General features: G+C 44.9%; 1 protein-coding gene across 1 annotated transcript; it reads left to right on the plus strand.

Annotated features, from left to right (window-relative positions):
- Positions 1-3,032: 3,032 nt before the first annotated feature.
- LOC117051121 (galanin receptor type 1-like) lies at positions 3,033-21,297 on the plus strand. The gene is made up of 3 exons (XM_033157213.1): positions 3,033-4,103; positions 14,386-14,451; positions 20,912-21,297. The coding sequence occupies exons 1-3, from the start codon at positions 3,414-3,416 to the stop codon at positions 21,227-21,229; spliced, it is 1,074 nt and encodes a 357-aa protein (XP_033013104.1). The 5' UTR covers positions 3,033-3,413; the 3' UTR covers positions 21,230-21,297.
- The last annotated feature ends 3,149 nt before the right edge of the window (positions 21,298-24,446 follow it).

Below are 24,446 nucleotides of genomic sequence, written 5' to 3' on the forward strand. Positions count from 1 at the left end.
AGTTGTCCTTTCTCACTGTGGTTGCCCAGCAACTGCTTTGAGAAACTCAAGCTGAACCTGTAACAAAATATTGCACTATGGAGTGTTTCTGTTCAGCCAGCCATGCCCCCCTCTAAGGCACTCCATTCCCTCTCCCTTTTGGGTCATCCTCTCCAAACAGCCAGCCAACATTCCACAATCATTTAATTTGCTCAAACTGCACTGGGCTCTGCACTTCGGCAGAACTTGGAGTTTTCCTTCGGCTGCTGATATGTCCTGTGCATGGATGGTACTGTTTCGGCTACCTAAGCCATGGCACTCTGCTTTGAACACTGAAAACACAGAGGGAATGACACAGCCTCTGAACACAGTGGTTGCGCATATAGCTATTGTGGAAAGCATCCATGGAGAGACCTAGCCTTCTTCAGAAGTTTGTCTGGTTTCCAGTTTCAAAGCCATCCAAATCAGCATATCATAAATGCAAGCTGTGTTCTGTGGGGAAAGTACTTTCTTTTATGGGGAAGAAGAAGAAGAAGCGTTTGGATTTGATATCCCGCTTTTCACTACCCGAAGGAGTCTCAAAGCGGCTCACATTCTCCTTTCCCTTCCTCCCCCACAACAAACACTCCGTGAGGTGAGTGGGGCTGAGAGACTTCAGAGAAGTGTGACTAGCCCAAGGTCACCCAGCAGCTGCATGTGGAGGAGTGTAGACACGAACCCGGTTCCCCAGATTACGAGTCTACCGCTCTTAACCACTACACCACACTGGGGGGTGGGGGTGGGCAATTGTTTTGCCAAATAGGCGTTCCTAGTCAAAATTGCATAGGGAAAAAAATGTGTATATTAGGAGCGATCTGCCATAAGATGCTGAAGAATTTTCATGAGGGCTTTTTGTTATCAGTGCAAGCTTATATAGAAATGTGGAAAAGTGAACTGTGAAAGTGGAAAAATGTGAAACTAATAGAAACTGAAATCGACAGATTCAGCTTTCCCTACCTTAGTCACTCTTGGCTTTTTCCAGTCAGATCAGCCATCCACCTTACTGTATTTGACATTTACATGATATTGCTTCACTGACTGGTCCCTTATTATCTCCACTTTTCAACACCTAATGAAGCAATCTCCTTTGCTTCTTTAGGCAGGACGTGATGATACAGAGCTGAAAGAGCAGCAAAATGTGTCAGAAGCCGGAACACTTTCTTCAGAGAGCAGTACATTTTAAGACTCTATTCTTGCTCCTGATGAAAGCAGAAAATTGCAGCTTCTGTGTAACTTAAGGCTGCAATTCTATACCAGCTTAACTAGGAGGAAGCCTCACTGAACTTACTTCTTCTGAGTACACTTGTGCCCATCTACAGGCTGTCAGTATTTTGCCAGAGAGATTCAGGTGCACCCCAGAACTTTAGGTTTATGCAATTAAAGTGGATTTGGGTGTTCTAGTCCAACTCCCTGCAATGCAGGAATCTGCAGGATATATACTTGAATTGTAATTTTTTTTTTAAGCCTCTTGTTTGCCTGGATGACTCTCCTTCATTGAAGGTTTTTAAACAGAAGTTGGATGGCCATCTGTTGGGGGACATATCCTTTGAAATACTGTTGTAAGCTTCAGGAGTACACAGAACTATTGGGCAGAAGAGCAGCCTGAGTGGCCAGGACCCACCGGAAGGGAGTGAGGTTTTTGTATTGTAAGACGTTATTTAGCTGAAAAGGAATTGATAGATGTATTAAATGATAAGTTTACTGGCCATTACAGAGTGGAGTGGAATGGGAGTGGCTAAATAATAAAGTATTTGTATTAATGTTAATGAGTAACCTTGCTCTCTCTCTCTATGGCTGTGAAACCTCCTTCCCTCTTCCTTACTGAAGAGTTCTGTGTAGCAGGAAAACTTACGTTAGTCAAATAAAAAGTATATTTTGACCTTAAAAAAAATACTGCTGTAAATCTGTCTTGATTTTATAGTTTTATCTTATTGTAAACTGCTTCAAGGGTTTTTCTTTTCTCTTTTTTTACAATCAAATGGTGTATAAATGTTATTAAATAAAATTATTTACTTGTGATTCCTGCTTTGCAGGGGGTTGGCCTAGATGACCCTTTGGATCCCCACCAACTCTATAATTATATGATTCTATGAGCCTCATTGGGTGTGCAGCAGGTCCAGGGAAGGGCATGACCTAGGGAGAAGGCGTGGTTTAGACCTGAGGGGCCAGGCAGGTAGGATACCAGAAGGTTGTCTATTGGAGAAGGTGGCCCTCAGATTTCAAAAGATTCCCTGCTCTGGGTTTCTTCAGGTCCCTGGGCAGCCTTCACTTTTTTTTACATAATATTGACACACAGAAAGATACACACCTCCTTTGTGTACATGTTCTTTAACACTGCACAGAAAGTTGAACACCTAGTGAGCCAGCAGAGGGACTGAAATATCTGTCAATTCTGATTTCTCTCAGTTTCTCACTTTTCTAAGAATACGTTTAGTTCTCCACCATTCCACACCAGTTTGCATGAAATAATTTAAAAAGTCCTCATGAAAATTCAGCAGCATTTTAGTGCAAACTTCTCCCAATATACTGTACACATTTTTCAATGCAAATTTGCCACATATGCACACATTTGCAAAGCAATTTCCCTAAGATGATTCACATTTGCATGCTGATATATGCACTTTTATTCACACTTAGCCCTAGCATATGCATTTTTATACACATGGCTAGAGAACTGCATTGCAACGTTCAGAGAAATGCAAATTTCAAAGAACAGCTGTGTTTCGGTTTGCGTATTGCTCTGGAAAATGCAACAAGCTTCACCTTTAAATTGAATTTCTGCCCCACCCCTAGAACATGTTTTTAATTTGCACTGTAGATTTTGGGAAATTGGGGGGAAAGCAATACTTTTGATTGCCCTTGTAGAAGCACCCACTATACCAGCACTTTCTCTGCTTGGCTGTCATCCCTCTCCCCTCCCTCTGACTACAAAGCAAAGGGAGGAGGAGCTGGAAAGGGCTCAGTCTGCCACTCTCAGCCTAGGCTCACAACACTTCAGCTGCAGATCTTTGGAAGAGGCTTTGGAAGAGTGCAGAGGTCTCTTTAGCTCTTTCTCTCTCGCATGCTGTCTCTGCCTGCTGCTGAACTTTGGCTTCCAGTGACAAGCAAAGACCAAACCCAGAAGATTCTCGTCCAGCTGCCTGACTAGCCACACACCCTTTCGTGGGGCATCACTGACGTTGACCACCACCACACTGGAGAAGGTACCTGAAGAGAGAGCATTCGGGATCCAACAGGTCTCCATCCTGGAGGAGAAGCCTTTGCCCCAGGGTCCAAGAACTCCCAAACCTCCAGACAAAACACACAGACACCCTCTTTTTCCTGGAGGGTCCAAGGAAAGGTAGTTCTATCCCTTAAAAGGGCAGGGGGGGGATCCCATCAAGTGACCTGGCTCCATGGAAGAAGCTGTGAGTAATGCTACCACTTGCAGCCATGACTTTGGGTTCGAACAGGCCAACGCCTCCCTTTCCTGGCCAAGCATATCTGGAAGTGGCCCAGAGACGGTGATTGTGCCTGTGTTGTTTGGGGTGATCTTCCTCCTGGGCATGGTGGGGAATATGCTGGTCCTGGTGGTGCTTGGCCATCTCCGGCCAGGTGGGCGCCCATCACGCAGCGCCACCAACATCTTCATCCTCAACCTGAGCATTGCAGACTGCTCTTTCCTCGTCTTCTGCGTCCCCTTCCAGGCCACCATCTACTCCCTGCCCGAGTGGGTCTTCGGTGCCTTCTTCTGCAAGTGGGTCCACTACCTGGTCATGACCACCATGCTGGTCAGCATCTTCACCTTGGTGGCCATGTCGGTGGACAGGTACATCGCCGTGGTGCACGCCAAGCGATCGCTTTGCATCCGCAGCAAGCGCAACGCCACCCTGGGCGTGGGGGTCATCTGGCTTCTGTCTCTGCTCATCGCCATCCCGGTGGCTCAGCACCAGGCCCTCATGAAAGGGCACCGGCAGGCTCCCAACAGCTCCTTCTGCTGGGAGCATTGGGCAGACAACCCTGCGGCCAAGCAGGTCTACAAGGTTACCATTCTGGTGGTGGGTTACCTGCTACCTCTGGTGCTCATCACCTGCTGCTATGCCAAGGTGGGTGTCGGGGCAAGAGGGGATGGAGATGGGTGGTTGGCAACAGGTTTCGGAATAGTGCCACAGACTTCTTCTCTGTGGCTTAGTTTAAACCACGACTACTTGGTCCCAGAACTTCTTTTGACAGCCTGCGTAAGATCATTAGGTCTAAGACCACGTAAACTGTGCCACTGGCAATCCCAGCATGTTTGAAGTTAGCTATGTCGCTAGACCTCTTGAAAATCTGAGATTAAGAAGTGTATGTGGGGGCATTTTCTCCATTCTTGCACTTTTTATCGTGGTCATCTTCATACTTTCTCTCCATCAACTATGTGCAGGTCTCTCCTCCCTTGCAGCTTTCTTTCCAGAAATGCTCTTCTTCCTGCTCCTGTTCTTTTTCTGCTTTGTTCTCTTTTATAGACTGCCTTGGCTCCCGTTATTATCTACATTCATTTTTGCTTCAGCCAAGTACAGGCACTAAGATTTTCCTTTGTCTTCTCCCTTTCCAAGTCCCCTAGGACAGTGATGAGCATCAAATGGATTGTGACCATGGGTGGACACTTTCTGGGGTTCTTGCAGCAAATGCTAAATTACAGGTGGTGGTCTAAGGAGAAAGGTGGTTCTTACTGCACATGTGGACCACCCATGGCCTGAGGACCAATCCCTAGCCTCAGATGCCTTCAGTGTGGCCCCCAAAGGTGACCCCTTGCCACCAAATCCCTCCCCCAAATTTTGCTGCATCTCTATGTTCACTCTCCCCATGTCCTGTGCACAGCCCACTCCATAGAGATTTGGCCATGCTCAGGAGCCACAACCTACAGCTTAACTCTAATATTGGTAGGTAACCCTTAACTGGTGCTACTCCTGGGTTACTGGTACTACACCTGTCTAGCTACTGGTGCTATTCTAGTGGACCTCTATGGCTGATGAAACCCTGGATTGCTGGGGGTGGGGGAATAGAGCTGCAGTTACGGGTGTGAATTGTTGACCATTTCCTCCTGATGTGCATCTATCAAAAGAAGGCCTTTCTCCCTTTTCATGCTCTCTCATTTCCCCATTCATTCAATGGGATTTCTCTCTGAGTGGACATGTTGAGGATTGGTGCCATGTGCCATGTGCATTATTTAGACAGAGGTTATTCCCTAAGTTGGGAGGATCAAATGTCCAAAGGCTTACCTGAGAGTAAACCCCATTGATCTGCAAGGGACTTGCTTTTAAGGAGACATAGTTAGGATTAAGGCAAATAGTTTGCCCCACCCTGTAGGTCTCCAGAGGGGATTTATTTTTCTTACTCATATTCTTTTTTTTCTTACTCATATTCCTATTCTTCCATGATTATTATGGCTAGTTTAATTGCATGCTAGACAATTGTCTCATGGTGCACGATTGCCTGTACAGCCAATTTGAAAAGGAAACAGGGCAGTATTATTAGCATTATCTACATAAACACCTGCCATTGGGAAAACAAAAACAAAAAAACAGATCGAATTGTGGCTTGTTACGTGTGCTTACTCCTGTGTTTGGAATTGCAGTCTTGGTTGTTGTTGGGGTTTTTTTGTATGTTTACTCAAAAGTAACTCCCAACCTTGATGTGATTTGGACAACACAACATCCCTGAAATCCTATGCACAACAGAACAAACGGACCTGCCTCATTGCTTTGAGGGGCTAAAGAGAGCCTTGAGACACTGGGGGTGAAGTGCAGAAAGGGAGTCTTAGTAGGACAGGATCCTTCAGAAGTAAGTGGCATTGAATTTAAAGGGGGTTACTCATAGGTAAGTCAGTTTAGGACAGCAGCCTTAGTCCAATTTGTTTCCTTAAATGTTTAAGTGCCAATCTTGGGGTGCTTTGGACAACACAACATGCCTGCAGTGTAGCAAATCCTAATCAAATAACTCCTACTCAAAGCAGACTGACTGAAATGACTGAACCTAAGTTAGTGTGCCTATTAACTTGAATGACCTACTACTTTCAGTGGAACTAGACTGAATACCACCCCAGGGAAGTCCTAATGGGGCTTACACTCAGGTAGGTGGGTTTAGCGACAGATATGCATTGTTTTGAAATTGTTGTTGTTAAAAATTTATATACTGCCCTATACCCAGGGGGTCTCAGGGCGATTCACAGAAAAAAATCAAGATATAAAACCACAAAATACACAACAAAAACAAAAACAACAACCTAATAGCCCCCCCACAGACAAAAAGCACATTTTAAAAGGGCATAGGATTCCAGCAATTGCCACCCTTGCACTTGAATGAAGTTAATCCAGTCCTGAGGACTAGCAAATTTGTGAATAGCGGCAATTTCTGCACTTGTTTCAGAATTCCCTGTGTGGGTTTGGTTTCTTTTGAATAAAGGTCAGTGGAAACTGTGGTGTCTTTAGGATATATGGTTGTGTTTTTTTAACCCATATATACAACCACAGCATAGGATGGAGGGACTCAAGCATTAATACTCCCACAGGTCTTCCTTCCCATTCAGTTTCCAGGAAAGCCCCAAACTCATCTTTGGGTCCAGCACAGAGCAAGGCATACCATTTGTCTCTCCAGCTTTTAGCATTAGCCAAAAGTCACACACAAAATTCTGCCTACTGTTCTTGCACCTCACAAGAGGATGCCACTTCCAACATTATTTATTTTATTTTAGCATATTTATTACCCAACCTTCACCAAAGGTAACAGAATGAGTTACAAAACAATAAAACACAACAGGCAGTAAACCCTTAAAACAACTACCCACCAATAAAATCATATGCAGAAAATAAACCATAATTTCACCTTCTCAAAACCTGGGCAAAAGAATATACATCTTTTCCTTTTTTTATGAAATTCACTGAAGTGCTGGGGCCAGGTGTAGCTCAAGGGGCAGGGAGTTCCAATGTATGGGAGCCACCTTTAACAATGATTGCAGGAAAGCCTGTGTTGTTTTGTGATGAGATAAATGTTGTTTGTTTGTGACTGTTTGTCATGGAAGGTCTGTGTATTTGAAGCATTTTTAAGAGAGAGAGAGAGAGTGAGAGACACTCCCAAGTGTATTTGTCTCTCCCCATAACCCCTCTGCCATATATTCTCTCCAAGGCTCCTCATTTATCACCCAGTTAGAATGTGTGAATATTTCAATTTCTTTCAATTTCTCTCTCCAGCCAGTCTGGTGTAGTGTTTAAGAGCGGTAGACTCGTAATCTGGTGAACAAGGTTCGCTTCCCCGCTCCTCCACCTGCAGCTGGGCTAGTCACACTTCTCTGAAGTCTCTCAGCCCCACTCACTTCACAGAGTGTTTGATGTGGGGGAGGAAGGGAAAGGAGAATGTTAGCCGCTTTGAGACTCCTTCGGGTAGTGATAAAGTGGGATATCAAATCCAAACTTTTCTTCTTCTTCTTCTCGCTCCCCCCCCCTAATCTTAAGTTCAGTTCTTCACATTACCACATCAGTTTGTGGTGTTGCAGATTTTTAAAAAAAAGTCCTCGTGAACCAGTTAAAAACATTTTAATTGAGTCATCATATGAGTTTTCATTCCATTTGCATATGAGTAAGATAGTAGTTCTGAAGCAAGAAGTGTGCTCCCGTTATTTTTAGGTGATGTAGAAGTGTGTCATTAGAAGACTGCATCTTATGGTACATGATGTTTAGATTACCTTGTACAAAGTAAATGTGTGTGTGTGTGTGTGTGTACCATCTTGCATGAAAATTTAGGGACACCATTTCAGTGATTCAAAGTTTCTGAATTGATTAAACTTTGAAGTCCTACTTTTTAATGTGTTTTCTTTCTGAGCAAAATTCAGACAGAGATCCTTTGCAGAATATTCTTTTCTTCTGCCGGTAATAGCTGGAGCAGTGAAATTGCTCGCATCAAATTCTATCAAGCAAGTGGATTACATTAGCACATAGTGTGTCTGGGCAAAGAAAGCCTTTCCAAGGAGAGGAATAGCTATGATTATGATCATCCTTGTGTAATTTTTTTTGGACAAGACCTGGTTACACATATCGCTACATAATTTATAAATAAGTTTTATAAAGAGCACAGGGAATATAATATGTACGAAGGTAAAATATATTTATTGATCTGCCCACTTCTGTCCCTCTCTGACAATGCCCAGAAGGGAAAGCAGCCCTTGCATTCCCTTCTGGGCCACTATGCTCTAGCTTGTCTCTGAGACAGGTGTGGCTGGAGACATGTATATTAAGGGCAGAGGAAGGAGGAAGCCTTCTGGGTGAGAGAGACAGGAATGGAGTGAGAATAGCTCCCATCCCACAAGAGTACAGCCCTAAACTTATCTCGCCTCCTTTCCTCATTTCTTTTGTTCCCCTCCAGCTAGGGTCTTGGGAACTTCCTCCTTTCCCTTCCTGTGGGGCACCAGGGACTCAGGGAGTGCCACTATCACAAAAGACAAAAGGTCGGGTCCAATGGACTTGATCCCCAATAAAATGTCCTTTTCATGACAGCTATTGAGTCAGATTTGTCTCCCACGGAAGCTGGGACTATCTTGAACAATCCATTTTCCCAGCCCGGGTGATGCTAACGCAGCAAACTAATTGAACTGAAGACAATAAGAGTTCGCTTTCTTTCCCCTTAATGCACACCTGTGCAGATCTTGTGCAGATCATTAGGCTTGAGTCAAATCCAGAATGTACCCATATGCCTACTTGGCTTTATGAATCCCCTCCATTCTTGAACCATGGCAGGTCCTATTCTACATACTCAGTCATGAGACTAGTTCAACACCTGCCCGCCTTTTCTCGGGTGGTCGTGTGTCCTGCTTTACAGAAGACAGCCCTCTGTTTGAAGGCACCCTCTATTTCAAGGGTAGGAAGCCTGTTCATTGAATGCAACCCACAGAAACGTAGGAAGCTGCCTTATAGCGAGTCAGACCATTGGTCCACCTTGCTCAGTACTGCCTTCCTTTCAGTAAGTAGCAGTGACCCATCTGCTGGGAAGCTGGCATAGCAGCTATGCTCCCCCTGGTGAGTCACTTCCACTTTCCTGAGTGGCTCCACCTCCTCACTGCAACGGGTCCAAGGGGAGGGTGACTTGTCGTTGTGTGGGCTCTCCACAGATACCCAGTTATTCTGACTCTTGGTGCTGGGCCAGGTGCAAAGATGAGCGAAATGATAAGCAGCAACGTTCAGCAAAGCAAAGAGCAGGAGAGGAAAAAACTGTCACAAAGAGTTAGGCTGGTGTAGTTGTTAGACCAGGACTTTGGAGGCCCATGTTCAAATCCCCATTCAGTTAGGAAGCCTTGGACAAGTCACTGGGAGTATTCCAGGTTGTTATGAGGGTAACACAGGAGCACATTGTTCCACTGTGAACCCACCTCAGGTGCCAACACTGCAGGGAAGATGTGGATCAATCAAAGGAAAGGTGATCAGTCTTGCTTTGGGACAGGCAGGTGGCTGGAGCCAATGAATGTATGTTTCCTTCCAACCAAAAAAATTCTGTAGTGTGCCTGCTTGGGAATAGTTTGATTGCCTTCTGCCTCATTGCTTTGTGTGAGTATGCCAGCAAGAGGTATACATGATGGATTTTCTTTTAATTAATTGGCTTAAGTACGTAAAGTCTCCTAGCATTAATGGCTAAGCACATTCATTGCTTGGTTACAGTGCTTGCTGTAACCGTGTTTTCAAAAGGTTAATCTAAATTTTGTTGGTGCACTGCATGAATTCCCTCCCCCTTAATGTCATTCTTTAAAAGAATAAAAATTAAATCTCCAGTGAGTCTAACGTACCTTATCTTGATCCTGGAATGGAGTTAAATAAAAGCAAAACCTTTATGCAGTGATTATTTACCTGAAAGTAAATAATAGACAGTTGTTTACAAGCAGCTATTTAAAAAGAAAAAGACTCTGTCGAGGGGAAGGGCATCTGTTTGGTTTGCATGAAGAAGGTTTCAGGTTCAATCCCTGATATTTCCAGGTAAGGCTGGGAATGTCCTCTGCCTGAAACTCCAGAGAGCTGCTGCCAGTCCGTGCAGACAAAGGTGAGGGAACTTTTTCAGCCCAAGGGCCACATTTCCTTCTGGGCAACCTTCCGAGGGCCACATGCCAATGGTGGGCAGGGCCAGAAACAAAAGTGGGCAGAGCAATGAATGCAAATGCCACGTTTGCACAGTAGCTTAGTTTCTGCACGTGCCCCTCTTTATCTATCTATTATTAACAGAAATATTTATATCAGGAAGCATGTCGGGATGGGCTGCGCATGAGCAGAAATGCCGTGCATGTGCAGTCCATCCGGCCCGCCACCACTGCTTCCGCAGCGACCAGACGGCCCGCCGAGCGGGCGGAGGTGCGTGGGGCTGCCCCGTCTGTGCTGCTTTACGGACGGGGCGGCCCCACACCCCACTGCCTGCTCGGTGGGTCGCCCTGGGTGCTGCGGGAGCAGCGGCACCAACTCGGATGCACTGTGCATGCTTGAAATTTCCAGGCATGCTCAGTGCATCCCGCCCAGCGCTGCTGCTCCCGCGGCGACTCGTGGGGCTGCCCATGGAGCAGCACGGATGGGGTGCCAGGCTCCTGCCCACCTAGCAGTTCGAAAGCACACAAAAAATGCAAGTAGATAAATAGGTACCGCTCCGGTGGGAAGGTAAACAGCATTTCCGTGCGCTGCTCTGGTTCACCAGAAGCAGCTTAGTCATGCTGGCCACATGACCTGGAAGCTGTCTGCGGACAAACGCCGGCTCCCTCGCCCTATAGAGCGAGATGAGCGCGCAACCCCAGAGTCGTTTGAGACTGGACCTAACGGTCAGGGTTACCTTTACCTTTACCTTTTATATCACAAAAACATATCATCCTCTATCCAGGGAAGCAAAAGTTGTCATCAGAGTTCAAGGATACATTCCGGCCAGGCAAGAACCCCCAAGGTGCAAAGCAGTGTCAGCGAAGGGGCCAGCCTGGGAAGGATAGGGGTAGGGGGAATCCTCGGGAGGGTTTGGAGGACCAGATAGAGAGGCTTGTTAGGCCACATTTGGGAATAAGGTTCCCCATCCCTGGTATAGACAATACTGAGCTAGGTGGACCAGTGGTGTGATTCACTGACAGGCACCTTCCTGTGTAATGGATTTACTAAGTCTTGGGTAGGCAAAAAGCAGGCTGGGATCTACTGCTAGATCTTTTTGAAACCTGCAGTAAGTAGATCACAAGAATTTCCGACCTCCAACTACCTAGCAGCAACAACAATTAGAAGTCTGCCTTCCTGGCTGTCAAAATGAAGAAGGCTTTGGGTGAGTGGCAGGAAGGAGTGTGTGTGTGTTTGTGTGTGTGTGTGTGTGTGTGTGTGTGAGAGAGAGAGAGAGAGAGAGAGAGAGAGAGAGAGAGAGAGAACACTCAGTTCTGGTAATGAGAATGAATCCCTGGGCTGAGCATAATGCTCAGAAGTATCTTTGTCCTTCTTCAACTGTGAGTGTACGTCTGCTGCACTGAGCCAGTGTGGAGGGGAAGTCCATGTGGTACCCTCTACATGCATGTTGCTGGACTTCGATTCCAGCTCTCATCATCCCTGACCAATGTTCCTGCTGACTGGGAATGACAGAAGGCAGAGTCCAACAACATCTGGAGGGCACCATATTGGTTATCTCTGCACTTGGTTCCAGTTGGTGGCTGTCAGAGATACCATACAAAAGCTAAGTAGATGACACAAGCCTGCCCACCACTGTACTTAGCAACACACACCTGCTGAGATTGGCTGTGCCTCTTATTTAGATATCATAGATGAGAAGCAAGAGCTCTCTAATATAAAGATATAAATAGAAGCCAGTACACAACATTATTTGAATATCCAAGGAGACAGAACCATTCCTGTTTTTACAAGACATGCTTTACCCATCTGCATTTCCACTTTCTTCCATTTATATACCTGCACCTGACATGTAAGAACCCAAGAAGCTGGATCAGACGAGAGACTTAACTGGCCCAGCATCCTCTTCCCCACAGGGGCCTTGCCTGATACCTGGGCAAAACCTGCAAGGAGAACATCGGGGCAATGGGCTTATCCTCTCGTTGTTCCCTGGCAACTGGCAATTCAGGGCCAGACTGGAATCTCATGTTAATTACATGAATGCAATTAAGTCATGTGGATTTTGTTATGTAAACAGCTGCTCCGGGGGAGCCTGAACAACTTCAGCACCACTGGGAAGGCAATGTGAAGTCGAATACTACTTTCTCTCCTTGCTATGGTCCAACTGTGATCGCCTTTCCAAAGCATCTCTGTGCATCCCACATTAGCATCAGTGGAAGATTCAACTGAAATCCAGAGAGCAGCTTCAGAAAGGCTGCTGTTTTCATAACAATAAAAATGCATGTTATTTGCATTCACGCAATGAGCATTATGCCTAGTGTCATCCACAAGGGAATATTGCTTCCAGACCTGAAGATAGCATATAGCCATCACAGCTAGTAGCCTTGGATAGAGAAGGGGGAGATTCAATCCAGAACACATTCAAAGCATAATCTGTCAAATAAACACTGTCTGACACAATATATGAAACAAAACACAGCCACCCTCGAATGGCTGAGTCCAATTGTTGAGTTGAATGGTTGCCACCGAAATATGTCTGTAACAATTTTAGTCCATCACACTTCCCTAGCAAACTCAATTCAAAAAACCACTTTCCCCCATTGCTAATAACAAGGTCAGATCTTACTTCATGTATCCATGCACTTGTCACTCCCAGACTGCACTGCTACCATGGCCACCTGTTAAATTTGGCTTATGGGGTGGGGTGGGGGTGCTGGGGGATGTTATAATTTGACCCACCAACCAGATCCAATTGAGCACCCCTGGGATTGCATCAATGTCGTGAGAAACGCAAATAGCAGAGAGCTTCCAAAATGAACCCCAAAGCAGAAAACAATGTATCTTAAGATGCTGAAAACATGGGTTTTGTTTTTCCAAGCAGCCCAACGTATTTCAGCCAATTATTGTTTAAAAGCTGTCTTCAGGGGCTATAGCAACAGAGGCAATACATCATGTGAATCATTTCTACTCAACATTTAAAAACAAACTAAATTGATTATGTACAAATTGCATATAAGCCTAGATAAACGAATCAATGTGGGAGAGGGACAGATCTGATTCTGTCAGGGGCCATGACTGGGAGCAAAGGGTTGAACCCTGTGCTTCCTGCTCACTCCACAGTCTGGCTTTTCCGCAGTGCCAACAGTTTGGTTCTGAAAACCAACTATGCAGCGGCCAACCATGTGACCAAGGCCACACTGAGTCTGACCCTCACTTTCTGACCCTCATCTTTCTGTAGCAAAAGCAGCTTCATTCATGCTGAAGAGGGAGATTATCAGCAATCTTGTGGGAACCTCGAGCTTCATAGAAGTAATATATATATATATATATATATATATATATATATATATATATATATATATATTTGGCTGGCAATGGGAGGGAAACTAAGGTAGGACGGGTGGCGGGCACAGGTGACTGCTGGGAAATGTTGGGTTGCATGTGTAAAAATGGAGGTGGGACGGAATGGTGTGCTCTGGTAAAGGGCATTGTTAGCTGGATGGCAGACCCAATTTGGTTCAAGGCCCAATTTAGCAATTCTGATCGGGTCCCAGTTTGGACTGGATCTTTCTATGTCTGATCCAACCTGAGCCCCAAACCAAATCAGGGGCCTTTCATAGCCACGAGGAGCCTTTTATAGGGATATTTCATACAGTTGGACAGGGAGGAGGGCAGGGGAAGGAGATAGTGCTGGCAGAGAGTCTCTGCTTGCATGATCTCCTTCCCCCTCCCCCTCCCTTGACCACATGTTTAATATCCCCCCCCAACCCTCCACAAAACACACTTTTGACAGCTCTGGGTTGCTCAAGGTAGACCAATCCCATTCCAGGACTGGCTTTCAGTGTGGCTACCTCTGTTTTGTGGAACAACATCCCTGTGGAGATATGACAGGCACTCTCTTTTTTTGTCCTTATGGAAACAATTGAAAACATTTTTGTTTCACCAAGCTTTTCCAGCTAGGTGAAAAGGGCTCTGCCTTATGTGTTCATTTTGCGTTTGTTTTCAACCTATGTTTAGCTGGTTTTGGGGTACTGTTTTCAAAACAACTATTTTTTAGCTGTTTCGTGGTACAGTATAAGTAAATTAACACCACCACATTCTGACCAGGCAAAGTCACCTGGGGAGAGCACAGGGTTGGTGCAAGGTGACCTGGTGAGAGTCCCAGGAGCTGACAAGAAATGGCCAGAGGACTGCACTTGCCCCCCCCCCCCGACCTAAGGTACCCCACACCCCTGATGCAGCAGAATAAGAAACATCTATTGTGCAATAAAGCAAGTTTCTTCCTTTCTTTCCTTAGGTCATACGCCATCTTCAAAAGAAGGTCAAGAATATTTCCAAGAAGTCAGAGAGATCCAAAAGAAAGGTAAATTAAAAGAAAACAACATCCCATTACCGGCACCAGGGAACATTAGCAAGCAAAATATTGCCTGCCCCAGCGCTAAAGTATAACTGATCACAGAGCCCTGTAAAATTATTCTATCATGCTCCATCAGAAGCATATACTTTTCAGTGCTGTCAGCCAGATCACTATTTAGATGCCTGACTATGGCCTGTGGTTTTGGTCTGTTTCCTTCCCAATTATGTATGTGATTAATTCTGATTCTGATGTGATTAATGAATTCTAGCAGGCACTTGTCTCTTCATCCAAGTGACCTTTGGAAGCTGTACAAATGTAAAACTCCAGAGATATTTATCTTGCTCTGTTGAAATGATGTCTAAAGTTGGAATACATTTAAGTTCCCAAGCAGGGGAGCAGACCTCCCACCCACCTCAAGTGAATGGCCTGAAGAGGCAGGAAAAGGTGCAGAGCAGGGGCAGGCACCTGTCACAAGATTTGGTTTGGATCCTAATTCAGCATGTCGGAAAACACCTTGCTTTGGTCTGAAGTATTTTGGAGACTGCTTAATTTGGCTTGGGGTCCGAATCTTAGAATTGTAGAGCTGGAAGGGACCACGAGGGTCATCTAGTCCAACCTGCTGCAATGCAGGAATATTTTGCCCAACCAGGGACTTGAACCTACAACCCTGAGATTAAGAGTCCCATGCTCTACCAACTGAGCTACCCAGCAGAAATCACTTTGGACAAAATGAAGCTTCATTCAATATGATGGGGAATTAAAAAATGGCTATTGTCTTGTCATTTGCAGGAATACAGTAGTAGTATCTATTCTCCAGAGTAGATAAAAACCTGCCAAATTATAAGCAAATATATAACCTTGTGGTTTGGTGATGAGTTATCTTTAAAGTTTGATTATCTTTTCTAGTCTTTAGACCATATCTGTACTACAGTATAGTTACTGATATCAATTCCTTGCCTTTCTGACACCATTTCCCATGCAACACCTCTCAGCCTCCTAGCTCTCACCCAGGACTCCACCCATCCACCCTGGCTCTCACTCAGGGCCCAAACAAATTCACAGATCAATGCCAAATAAGAAGAGTTCCTGCAAGATGCTGGCATGACCTTTATCTCTAGGCTTACTTTTATGACAGAGCTTGCTCAGGCTGCTTCCAGCTGTGTCCCACACACCTAGTTCCAGGCCACAGCAGATTTGCTTTGATTGGAGTTTCTTAGGGGGTCTAAAGGATGGCAAATAGAACACCCCACCACGCACAGTTCTTTCTCTAGCCTCTGCACACTTCTCTTCTAGCAGGGAAGGAAACATGCATATTTTAAAAAAAATTGTTGAATTCTTCAGGTGCTGTAGACCTTTGTGAAGGGATGAAAAACTTCAGAATAATGAGATTAAGGAGGAGGAAGCTAACAGGCAGCACTACCCCCTGGGTGTAAGAAAACAGTTAGTGGGAATCAGGCTGTGGGCAGACCATGGGTGTAGTCAGGATTTTTGTTGGGGGGGGCAGAACTGACATGATTAGTCAGTTAGTTAAGTATTTCTTAACTGTCCCTGTCCCCCCTGACTACACCCATGGGGCAGACAGCATGGCAGGGCAGTGCCCCCATTCACCCCCATATGCCAGCCTCCACTGAATACAACAGAAGGATGGAGCCGTCTTGTACTTTTCCACATACATAGAACTTACATATCATTCTCCATTCGTTGCTGTGTTCTTTCAATGCCTGGCTTCAAAAATTCAAACAGCTTTCAAGGCGGAAAAATGAGGGGATTAACTTGTGTATCAAGGGGGAGAGAATAAATCCTGGATGTGAGCCATATTGCCTGCGCTGCTCTTCTGTTTTCAGGATCATAACTCAGACCATATACTGTAGTCCCATATAGTGTCCTCTTTCAAGCCAGAATAGCCAGTGGCTCTTCTCTCCTTTGGCAGAGGAACTGTGCAGGGCTGCCTACAGACATTAGACCAGGGTTTCCCAAAACTGGGTCTCCCATTGGTTTTGAACTACAACACCCATCATCCCTAGCTATCAGGACCAGTGGTCAGCGATGATGGGAACAGTAGTCCAAAAACAGCTGGCGACCCGAGTTTGGGAAACCCTGTATTAGATCACAAGAATAACCTACTGGATCAGGCCAAAGGCCCATTTAGGTCAGCATCATGTTCTCACAGTGGCCGAACCCTTTGCTTATGGGAAGCCAACAAACAGAACACAAGCACAATTGCAATTCCCAGCAACTGCTGTTCAGAGGCATACTGCCCCCAACAGTGGAGGGAGAACATAACATAGCCATTGTGGTGGCTAGTTGCTAACGGTGGGCACTGACATTGGTGCTGTGGTCTTGGGGCAACAATAGATAGCTATAGTCCTCCATTTTAAATTTCCCAAAATGCTCCTGGAGAAATGCCCTTGGTGCCTTAGGGGTCAAATTAATACAAGGACTTGAACCTGGCTTGGTAGCAAATGGGCAACCAATGCAGATGCTTTAACAATGATGTCACAGGTTGTTAGCCATGTTGTGCTCCCATCAGTAGTCCGGCTGCTGCATTCTGTTCCCTCTGGAGCTTCCGAAACCAGGCCCTAGGGCAGCCCCACATACAGCGTATTACAGTAATCCAGCCTTGAGGTTACCAACACATGGACTACAATGTGCACATGTGTACATAATGCATATATTGCTGACAATAACAGACACAAAGGCATTATATTAGGGGAAATTGCTTTCAAAAATGTGTACGTTAGGAGAAATGCACACTAAAATGCTGGTACCTTTTTTGTGGGGACTTTTTAAAAATGGCAGCCTATGCTGAAATGAAAATGAGAAACTTGGGAGAAATGGAAACTGGCAGATCCGTCCATCCTTGTGAGTCACAAGTCCTCCCAGAGTATCCCCATTGCCATCTGCAAAATGTTGATGGGAGGTTGGATGGCAGCCTTTGCCAGAGGGCAGCTATTTAGCATCTGCTTCCCATCTGCAACAAGTGGGAACAACAAACTTTCTTGCAGTGCTCTTAGAGGGGTGACTCAAAATGATGAATGTGAACTGTGATCCCGTTCCCATGAGCAGCATATGATTCTTATATTTTGGACTGGCTGATGGCACTTTTAAACAAGAGTGGTTGGTCCTTGCAGTGCAGTTCTACCTCTGCAGCTCTTACATTTTTGGGTTACTACAAGACTGGAAGAAGTTGAATTAATTGGTTTGGATTGAATCTAAAAATCATTTCCCCATTTGGAGCATATTCTGCTGAGATATTTTTCCTTGCTCTACCTTCCTCTGTCCATTAGCTCTCTAGCTTCTGTTCCTGTGATATTACATCCCATAATATGATTACAGACTTTGCCACCTATTATTCTGGTATAGATGGGGGGGGGGAGAGGGAGAGAGAGAGAGAGAGAGAGAGAGAGAACATTCAGCACAGATATTTGAGTTTTGTTGTCAGTCCTGCTGCAGATTGCTCCATAACATTTTGTGAGTGTTTACACTCCTCTTTGTAGAGAACGAGCACTACCTCTTCCATTGCCAACCCTGCCCAATAGCAAAGGGTGCCTTCTCCTATTCTATCTATCTATCTATCTATCTATCTATCTATCTATCTATCTATCTATCTATCTCTGCTTGCTGCCACCTGTGCATGTGTGGACAGGGATGGGTGAAATCAGTTGATTTCAGTGTCTCTCGGTTTCTCCTCTCTCTCTCTCTCTCTCTCTCTCTCTCTCTCTCTTTGCAATTCATCTTTATAAGTTTCTCCTTTTTCCAATCTTAAGTTCAGTTCTTCACATTTCCACATGGGAGAGATCGTGGTTTTATTCGGGTCTTGCTGGCAGGCTTCCCACAGGCAATTGGTTGCCTCTTACTGTGAGAGCAGATGTTGGACTCAATGGGTCTTTGCCAAATCCAGCAGGGCTCTTCCTGGGCTCTTATGAGCAGCTGCAGGTTCTCTAACAGAGAATGCCCTTTCTTCACGTGTGCTTCACCTTCCCTGCCCCCACTCCACAAGCTGCTTTGTAATTATTTTCCAGAATTACCAAAATATGCTGTAGAACATCTACGCAGCTCCAAATGGCTGTGTTCTCAGATCCAAGCACAGGTAACCAAAGCAACATGATTAGGACGTATTTCCAACAGCGCTTTAGCCCATGTGAGGTTTGCACTTTTGCAGTGATGTTTGAATGATGACTCAAATTGAGATTACACTCAGGCACCCGACAGAAGCCAGTGTTAAAAGGGCAATGGCAGACGATATCAGGATGTTGAGCAGGGCTGTCAAAACTCCATAGGGGTCAGTGGACGAAATTTCACACCCAGCTAATGTCCATAGGAACATGTTAAAGGGTTTTGGTTTTTTTGTTTTTAACCACAAAGTTAATCCCACCTTGATTTACCACCGTCATCCCTCCCAGGGACTACACCTCAATTCTCTGTAATTGACGCATCCTGTAAAATCCAAATCAGGGCCTGCTAATGGTGAAGTGGAAGTGCAGGCCACCACCATCATCACACAAAAACACATACACCCATGGCCACAAACCCCTAACAGAAGCATCTGTTAGGGTCAGAGTGACTGCAGTTCTTTGCCTGATTACCTGCAAGTGAGCTTCACTGAACTCAGTGGGGCTTTATTTATGAATGTGTTGACTAAGAACATGTGCATCAGGCATATTTTTTCCCTGACTTCTCCGGGCAGGGCTTGGAGACCTCCACCTGAAATCCAGGAGAGTTGCTTCCAGGCAGTGCAGGCAGTACTGAGCCAGATGGATCAGCTGGTCTGTGTTGGTATATATATAGCAACTTGCTGTGTTTCCAACCCAGCATTCTGTTCTCGCAGTGACCAGCTAAGGAGCTCGTAAGAAGGACCTGTGCCCTTTCACCACGTGTGAGTCCCAGTAAGAGGCATTCAACTGGAGACATCTGGAGCTTTCTTAGGTTTCTAGATACACAGGTTGAGCAGGAAGGAAAACAAGCGTGCAGGCTGTACGAATCCCAAAGCAGCGGCATTCCAGCACTCCAATAATTCCCTTGCCAGCCAGAAACCTCTTGGCAGTCATCTCCCGCCAGCCTAATTCAATCACATGTTTACAGCTATGTTTTGCTAATGGGAAAATAAAAGTTTTAGAGCCAAGCCCTGGGTGTTTATCTTCTGCCCATGCATGAGCTCCCACAGGTATATGTACAAAGGGAATGACTTGCCTGTGATGGTGTGCCTGCAGTGCTGTGTTCTTAGACCTCTGGCCATTAGCAGACACTATTTCCCTCCACCCCACACTGAATCCAAAGGGGAAACAAAGTCTTACTTTTGGGCATGTGCAGATAAAGCCTGACTGGAAAAGAAGCTAATTAATGGGTTGTTAGACTGTTCAAAACAGCTAAGAGGATTAGCCTCCCCCTCCATGACCAAGTTCAGCAGTTAATAGCAGCTATTTTCCATTTAACATGTTCCAGATGGTGATAAGGCTATGCAGATTCATGATTATTCTAGCATCTTCTGACCATTTCTCAGTACCGCCTCTTTATAACATTCTCGTTTGTAATTGGTTATAAGTGGAGGTTGTCTTTGTTTTGTACAAACGGTTTGTTAAATGCCTCGTGCAAATTTAATGTGTGCTATTTCTGTTATTGTCTCTCTGTGCTCTAAGTAGGACGGGGGGAGTGGAACAGAATTTTGGGAGGCAGGCTCTAGAAATAAAAAAATATGATAAAAGTGTAAAAGACTATCCAACCTATGCTGCTGTGCAACTGCACACAAATTAAACATGTGTGGAAGCAACATTAACCTTTTGCACCTGCCTTCCCCACCTCAATTCCTTCCAGATGTTTTGGACTACAACTCCTATCATCCTCTACCACCGGCCATGCTGGCTGAGGCTGACGGTAGTTACAGCCAAAAACATCTGGAGGGCACTAGCCTGGGGAAGGCTGATTTGCATCTCCCAAAGTCAGCCAAATCTGTTTTAGATGGTAGCAATAATTTATAATAGGGGACGCGGGTGGCACTGTGGTCTAAACCACTGAGCCTAGGGCTTGCTGATTGGAAGGTCGGCGGTTTGAATCCCCGTGACAGGGTGAGCTCCCGTTGTTCAGTCCTAGCTCCTGCCCACCTAGTAGTTCGAAAGCACATCAAAGTGCAAGTAGATAAATAGGTACCGCTCCAGTGGGATAAACGGCGTTTCTGTGTGCTGCTCTGGTTCGCCAGAAGCAGCTTTGTCATTCTGGCCACGTGACCCAGAAGCTGTACGCCGGCTCCCTCGGCCATTAACGTGAGATGAGCGCTGCAACCCCAGAGTCGGACACAACTGGACCTAACGATCAGGGATACCTTTACCTTTACTACTTTATAATAGTCAGACCACATTCTGTGTTGTTGTTATAACTGCACACCCTTCACTTTAAGGTCCCAGGGCAGGCTATACAACTATCAAAACACAGTATTAAAATTTTAAAACCTTTGTTTGCTTTTGTCTTCTAGACAGCTCAAACAGTGCTGCTGGTGGTTGCTGTCTTTCTAATCTCCTGGCTCCCGCACCACGTCATCACTATGTGGGCCGAGTTTGGGAAGTTCCCCCTGAACGATATCTCCTTCACCTTTCGCATCATTGCACACTGCTTAGCCTATGGGAACTCTTGCATCAACCCCATCATCTACGCTTTCCTGTCGGAGAATTTCCGCACGGCCTGCCGGCAAGTCTTCACATGCAAGGGACTCCTTCGGCCGCCCCCTGCAGAGAAGATGGTGAGGATCCGCATGGAGAACTTCTCCACTTCTCACTCGACAACCAACGTATGACATGGGGCGGGAAGGAAGAGCTATCAGCAAAGGAAGAAACAGAAGAGAACACAGTGGTGTCCAGAAATTCCTTGCACAAACACAGATTCATCACAAAAGGAAAAAAAAAAGCGGGGTGGGAAGCAGACACATTCTGGATGTTCCCTCTGAGACATTAATGGTACTCACGGGAGCTGTCCATTCCTCATCACCACCATTGCTCATAATTGTGGCTTCAGAGCAACAGCTTTCTGAGATGTTTTGAACGTTTTATGGAGGGGTGGCACCTAAAGCTGCTACAGGCTGAGATTTAACTGTTGTTTACAGCTGAAAGTAAGGGAGCCACTTAAACCCTGCCCCAAGAGGATGATGATGTGCATATGTATAGGAACAAATTTAGAATCACTGTAAATTCAACCGAAGTACAATATGGGGAAGACACTGGCCAAGTGACTGGTGGGCCTGCTCAGTCCAGATGCTCACTCTTGGCAGGTAACTTCAAACCCTCCCAGTCTATCTATAGCCTTCTTAGGGTTCTTTATTTTTAAACTGGACTTGGACCACAAAACCCTTTAAAGTAAGAGCTGTCCTTTGTGGAGCAGGACACATATCTGCTTTCACTATGCATAAAGTGTAGTAGTGTCTTATGGAAATATATGCCCACGTGTGAAGTAAGACTATTTAGCAGTGACAGATAATAAAGGTAAGAGGAAGGTGAGGGAAGACACATTGGAAGGCAATTGTTGCTATGGATCCATAGTGCTAAAGCTCACTTTTATCTCCACCACCTCATTTGTGAAAGGCTTCCTTGATTATATCATGGTCAGATGTTGCATTGCACATACCAAGACATTTTGAATTTTTGGCCCAAGATAATTTTGCCCTTTCAATACAGAATGTACATTGGCATAGTCACACTTTTTTGCATAATTTATTTAAAAAATTAACCTGTATTATTTATTCTGGTTTAGGTAGTAATAGGAAGGAGCTAGCTAGGGCACTGATGCCTCCCTCTCAACCACTGAAAATTATTTCAGCTACTTTTCTGGGTTCTGATGTTTCAGCATGCCCCGCCTGGATACTGTTAAGTATATCTTCATAGCCATAAGGACTAGAAACTTGTTTCTCCATCTCCAATTAAACAAACAAACACTTTGATTTGCAGGAAGCAGAAATCTGCTTCTAATACATTTTGCTTCCAATGCCATCCTCTGTGCTTATTCTGTATCCTGCAGAAAAGATTGCCCAGGCATGCCCAGATGGCCCAATTCATATGTCTAAGTAGCACATTTATCATTTGAAACACAATGTGCAGAGCTTCATTTGTGAAAAGTGTTGATGTGACACCAGCTCCCTGCACAGTTCTGACAACATGAACAAGTCTGTCATAAACCTCTGCTTTTGTGATGGTGTTGCTCAAATCCAAGGGCTATGTTCTGAGCCCCCTGGAGGGTAAAAATTAAATAGATCAATCTCTACAATCAGAAAGAGAGTTTGATCTGATTCCACCTTACCATGAAGACCTGTGTCCACATAGCTGTGTCTCCCAAAAGTAACCATGTTGTGCATAATATTCCTGCCTGATCACTGAGGTCTTTGGGAGATTTGCCCAATCACTGCTAGTGGTACTCCCATGGTTCAGATGCATGGCTTGTAGCCACCAGAAGCCATGCATTCAGTATTGAAGGCCCAGTTTCATGGAACTTCCTTTCAGTTGAGGCTAAGCAGGCCTGCTGAACTTCCAGCACCTATTGAAGACTTTTTTTAGTTCAGCAGGAATTATGATTTTACACTCTTAATTGATTTTTGTCATTATTGTGTGGGTGTACTTGAAAGGATAGAATGATAGAATTTGAAGGGACCCCATGGATCATCTAGTCCAACCCCCTGCAATGCAGGAATATGCATCCATACAGGAATCAAACCCGTCACCTTGGTGTTATCAGCACCATGCTCTAACCAACTGAGCTAACCAGCTTGTACATAGCTTAGAGACTATATGATAAAAATTGGCAGATGCAGGTGCACACCAGATCCGGCTAACCCTGGAGTGGGGCATGGGAGACAACAGAGGGGGAGAGGCAACAAGAATAATCAGAAAATAGGAGAATGGTAGAGGCAGAGGCAACGCATCATGAATGTTAAGAAAATGTCATTAGACACATGTATACTTTGTGCTGAGCTTCACATGGTTTTCATAAGGCACCAATCTGTCTTTCTGTTCAGAGGCATTGCCTGCAAACTGTGTGATTGTGTATGTATATATTTTTATTTCCTTCTGAAATGAATACCTATACCTGCGGGTATAGGGCAGTATATTAAATAAATAAATAAATGTTCATTGGGGGGGGGGAATCTGTTACTGTGCATTATCTGAATGTATCAGACTAACCACCAGGCTGTGCATTTTCCCCTAAATTGTGTTGCTGTCGTAAAAATGAGGAACGCCATAGTGATCAGTCTGCAGTGGGAATGTCCTTTGCTTCACTCTGCTGTGCAAAATTGGAAAACACTGTATTAAAACATTGTGTGACTCAATGTTCAATAAGTCTCAGTGCTTTTTTAAATAAAAAAATAGCCCTAATCAATCCTGCATGGTGCTGCTTCAGGAACAGGCATAGAATAATAGAACTGTAGAGTTGGAAGTGACCCAAGAGATAGGTCATACTTGGAAAGGTAATGAATGAGGAGGCAAGTCTGAAGTCCAAGAATCATTATAGAAAGTGGTCCCCAGATGTTCCACAGGTGGTCATTCAAAACTGGCCAGTAAAGAAACCCAGCACAATAACGAAAACAAAATTTGAACTACAAGCAGAAATTCAAGCCATCGTAAAAGCTTCCATGGATTTAGGAAACTGTCTAATTGTGATCAGAGAGGCAGCATCGAACTAGACTTTCAGGATCCTGGTGTATGGGATAAATTCTGGTCTCTAATTTATATGTTTGCTGAATTCATTCAAATTAAAAGGTTGTCTAAACCACGCCAACCTTTCTCTGTACTTAATTCAGAAAGGGAATTGCAATTTGTAAAAGGCAACTTGAGAAGGGTCCGGAAGTTCTTGAGCCATAAGACTCCTGACTTTTGTCACCTATTCTAATAATATTCAGGTAAGTTCCAAGAAAAAAGAAGGGAAGATTCATTATATTGGATCAACTGCAGGTACAGTAGTGGAAGAAATATGCTCAGGTTAGAGGCCTCAAACTCCTACCCTACTAGCAATATATTTCCCATAAATCA

This window comes from Lacerta agilis, chromosome 8, assembly GCF_009819535.1.
Source record: "Lacerta agilis isolate rLacAgi1 chromosome 8, rLacAgi1.pri, whole genome shotgun sequence".
Lineage (NCBI taxonomy): Eukaryota > Metazoa > Chordata > Lepidosauria > Squamata > Lacertidae > Lacerta > Lacerta agilis.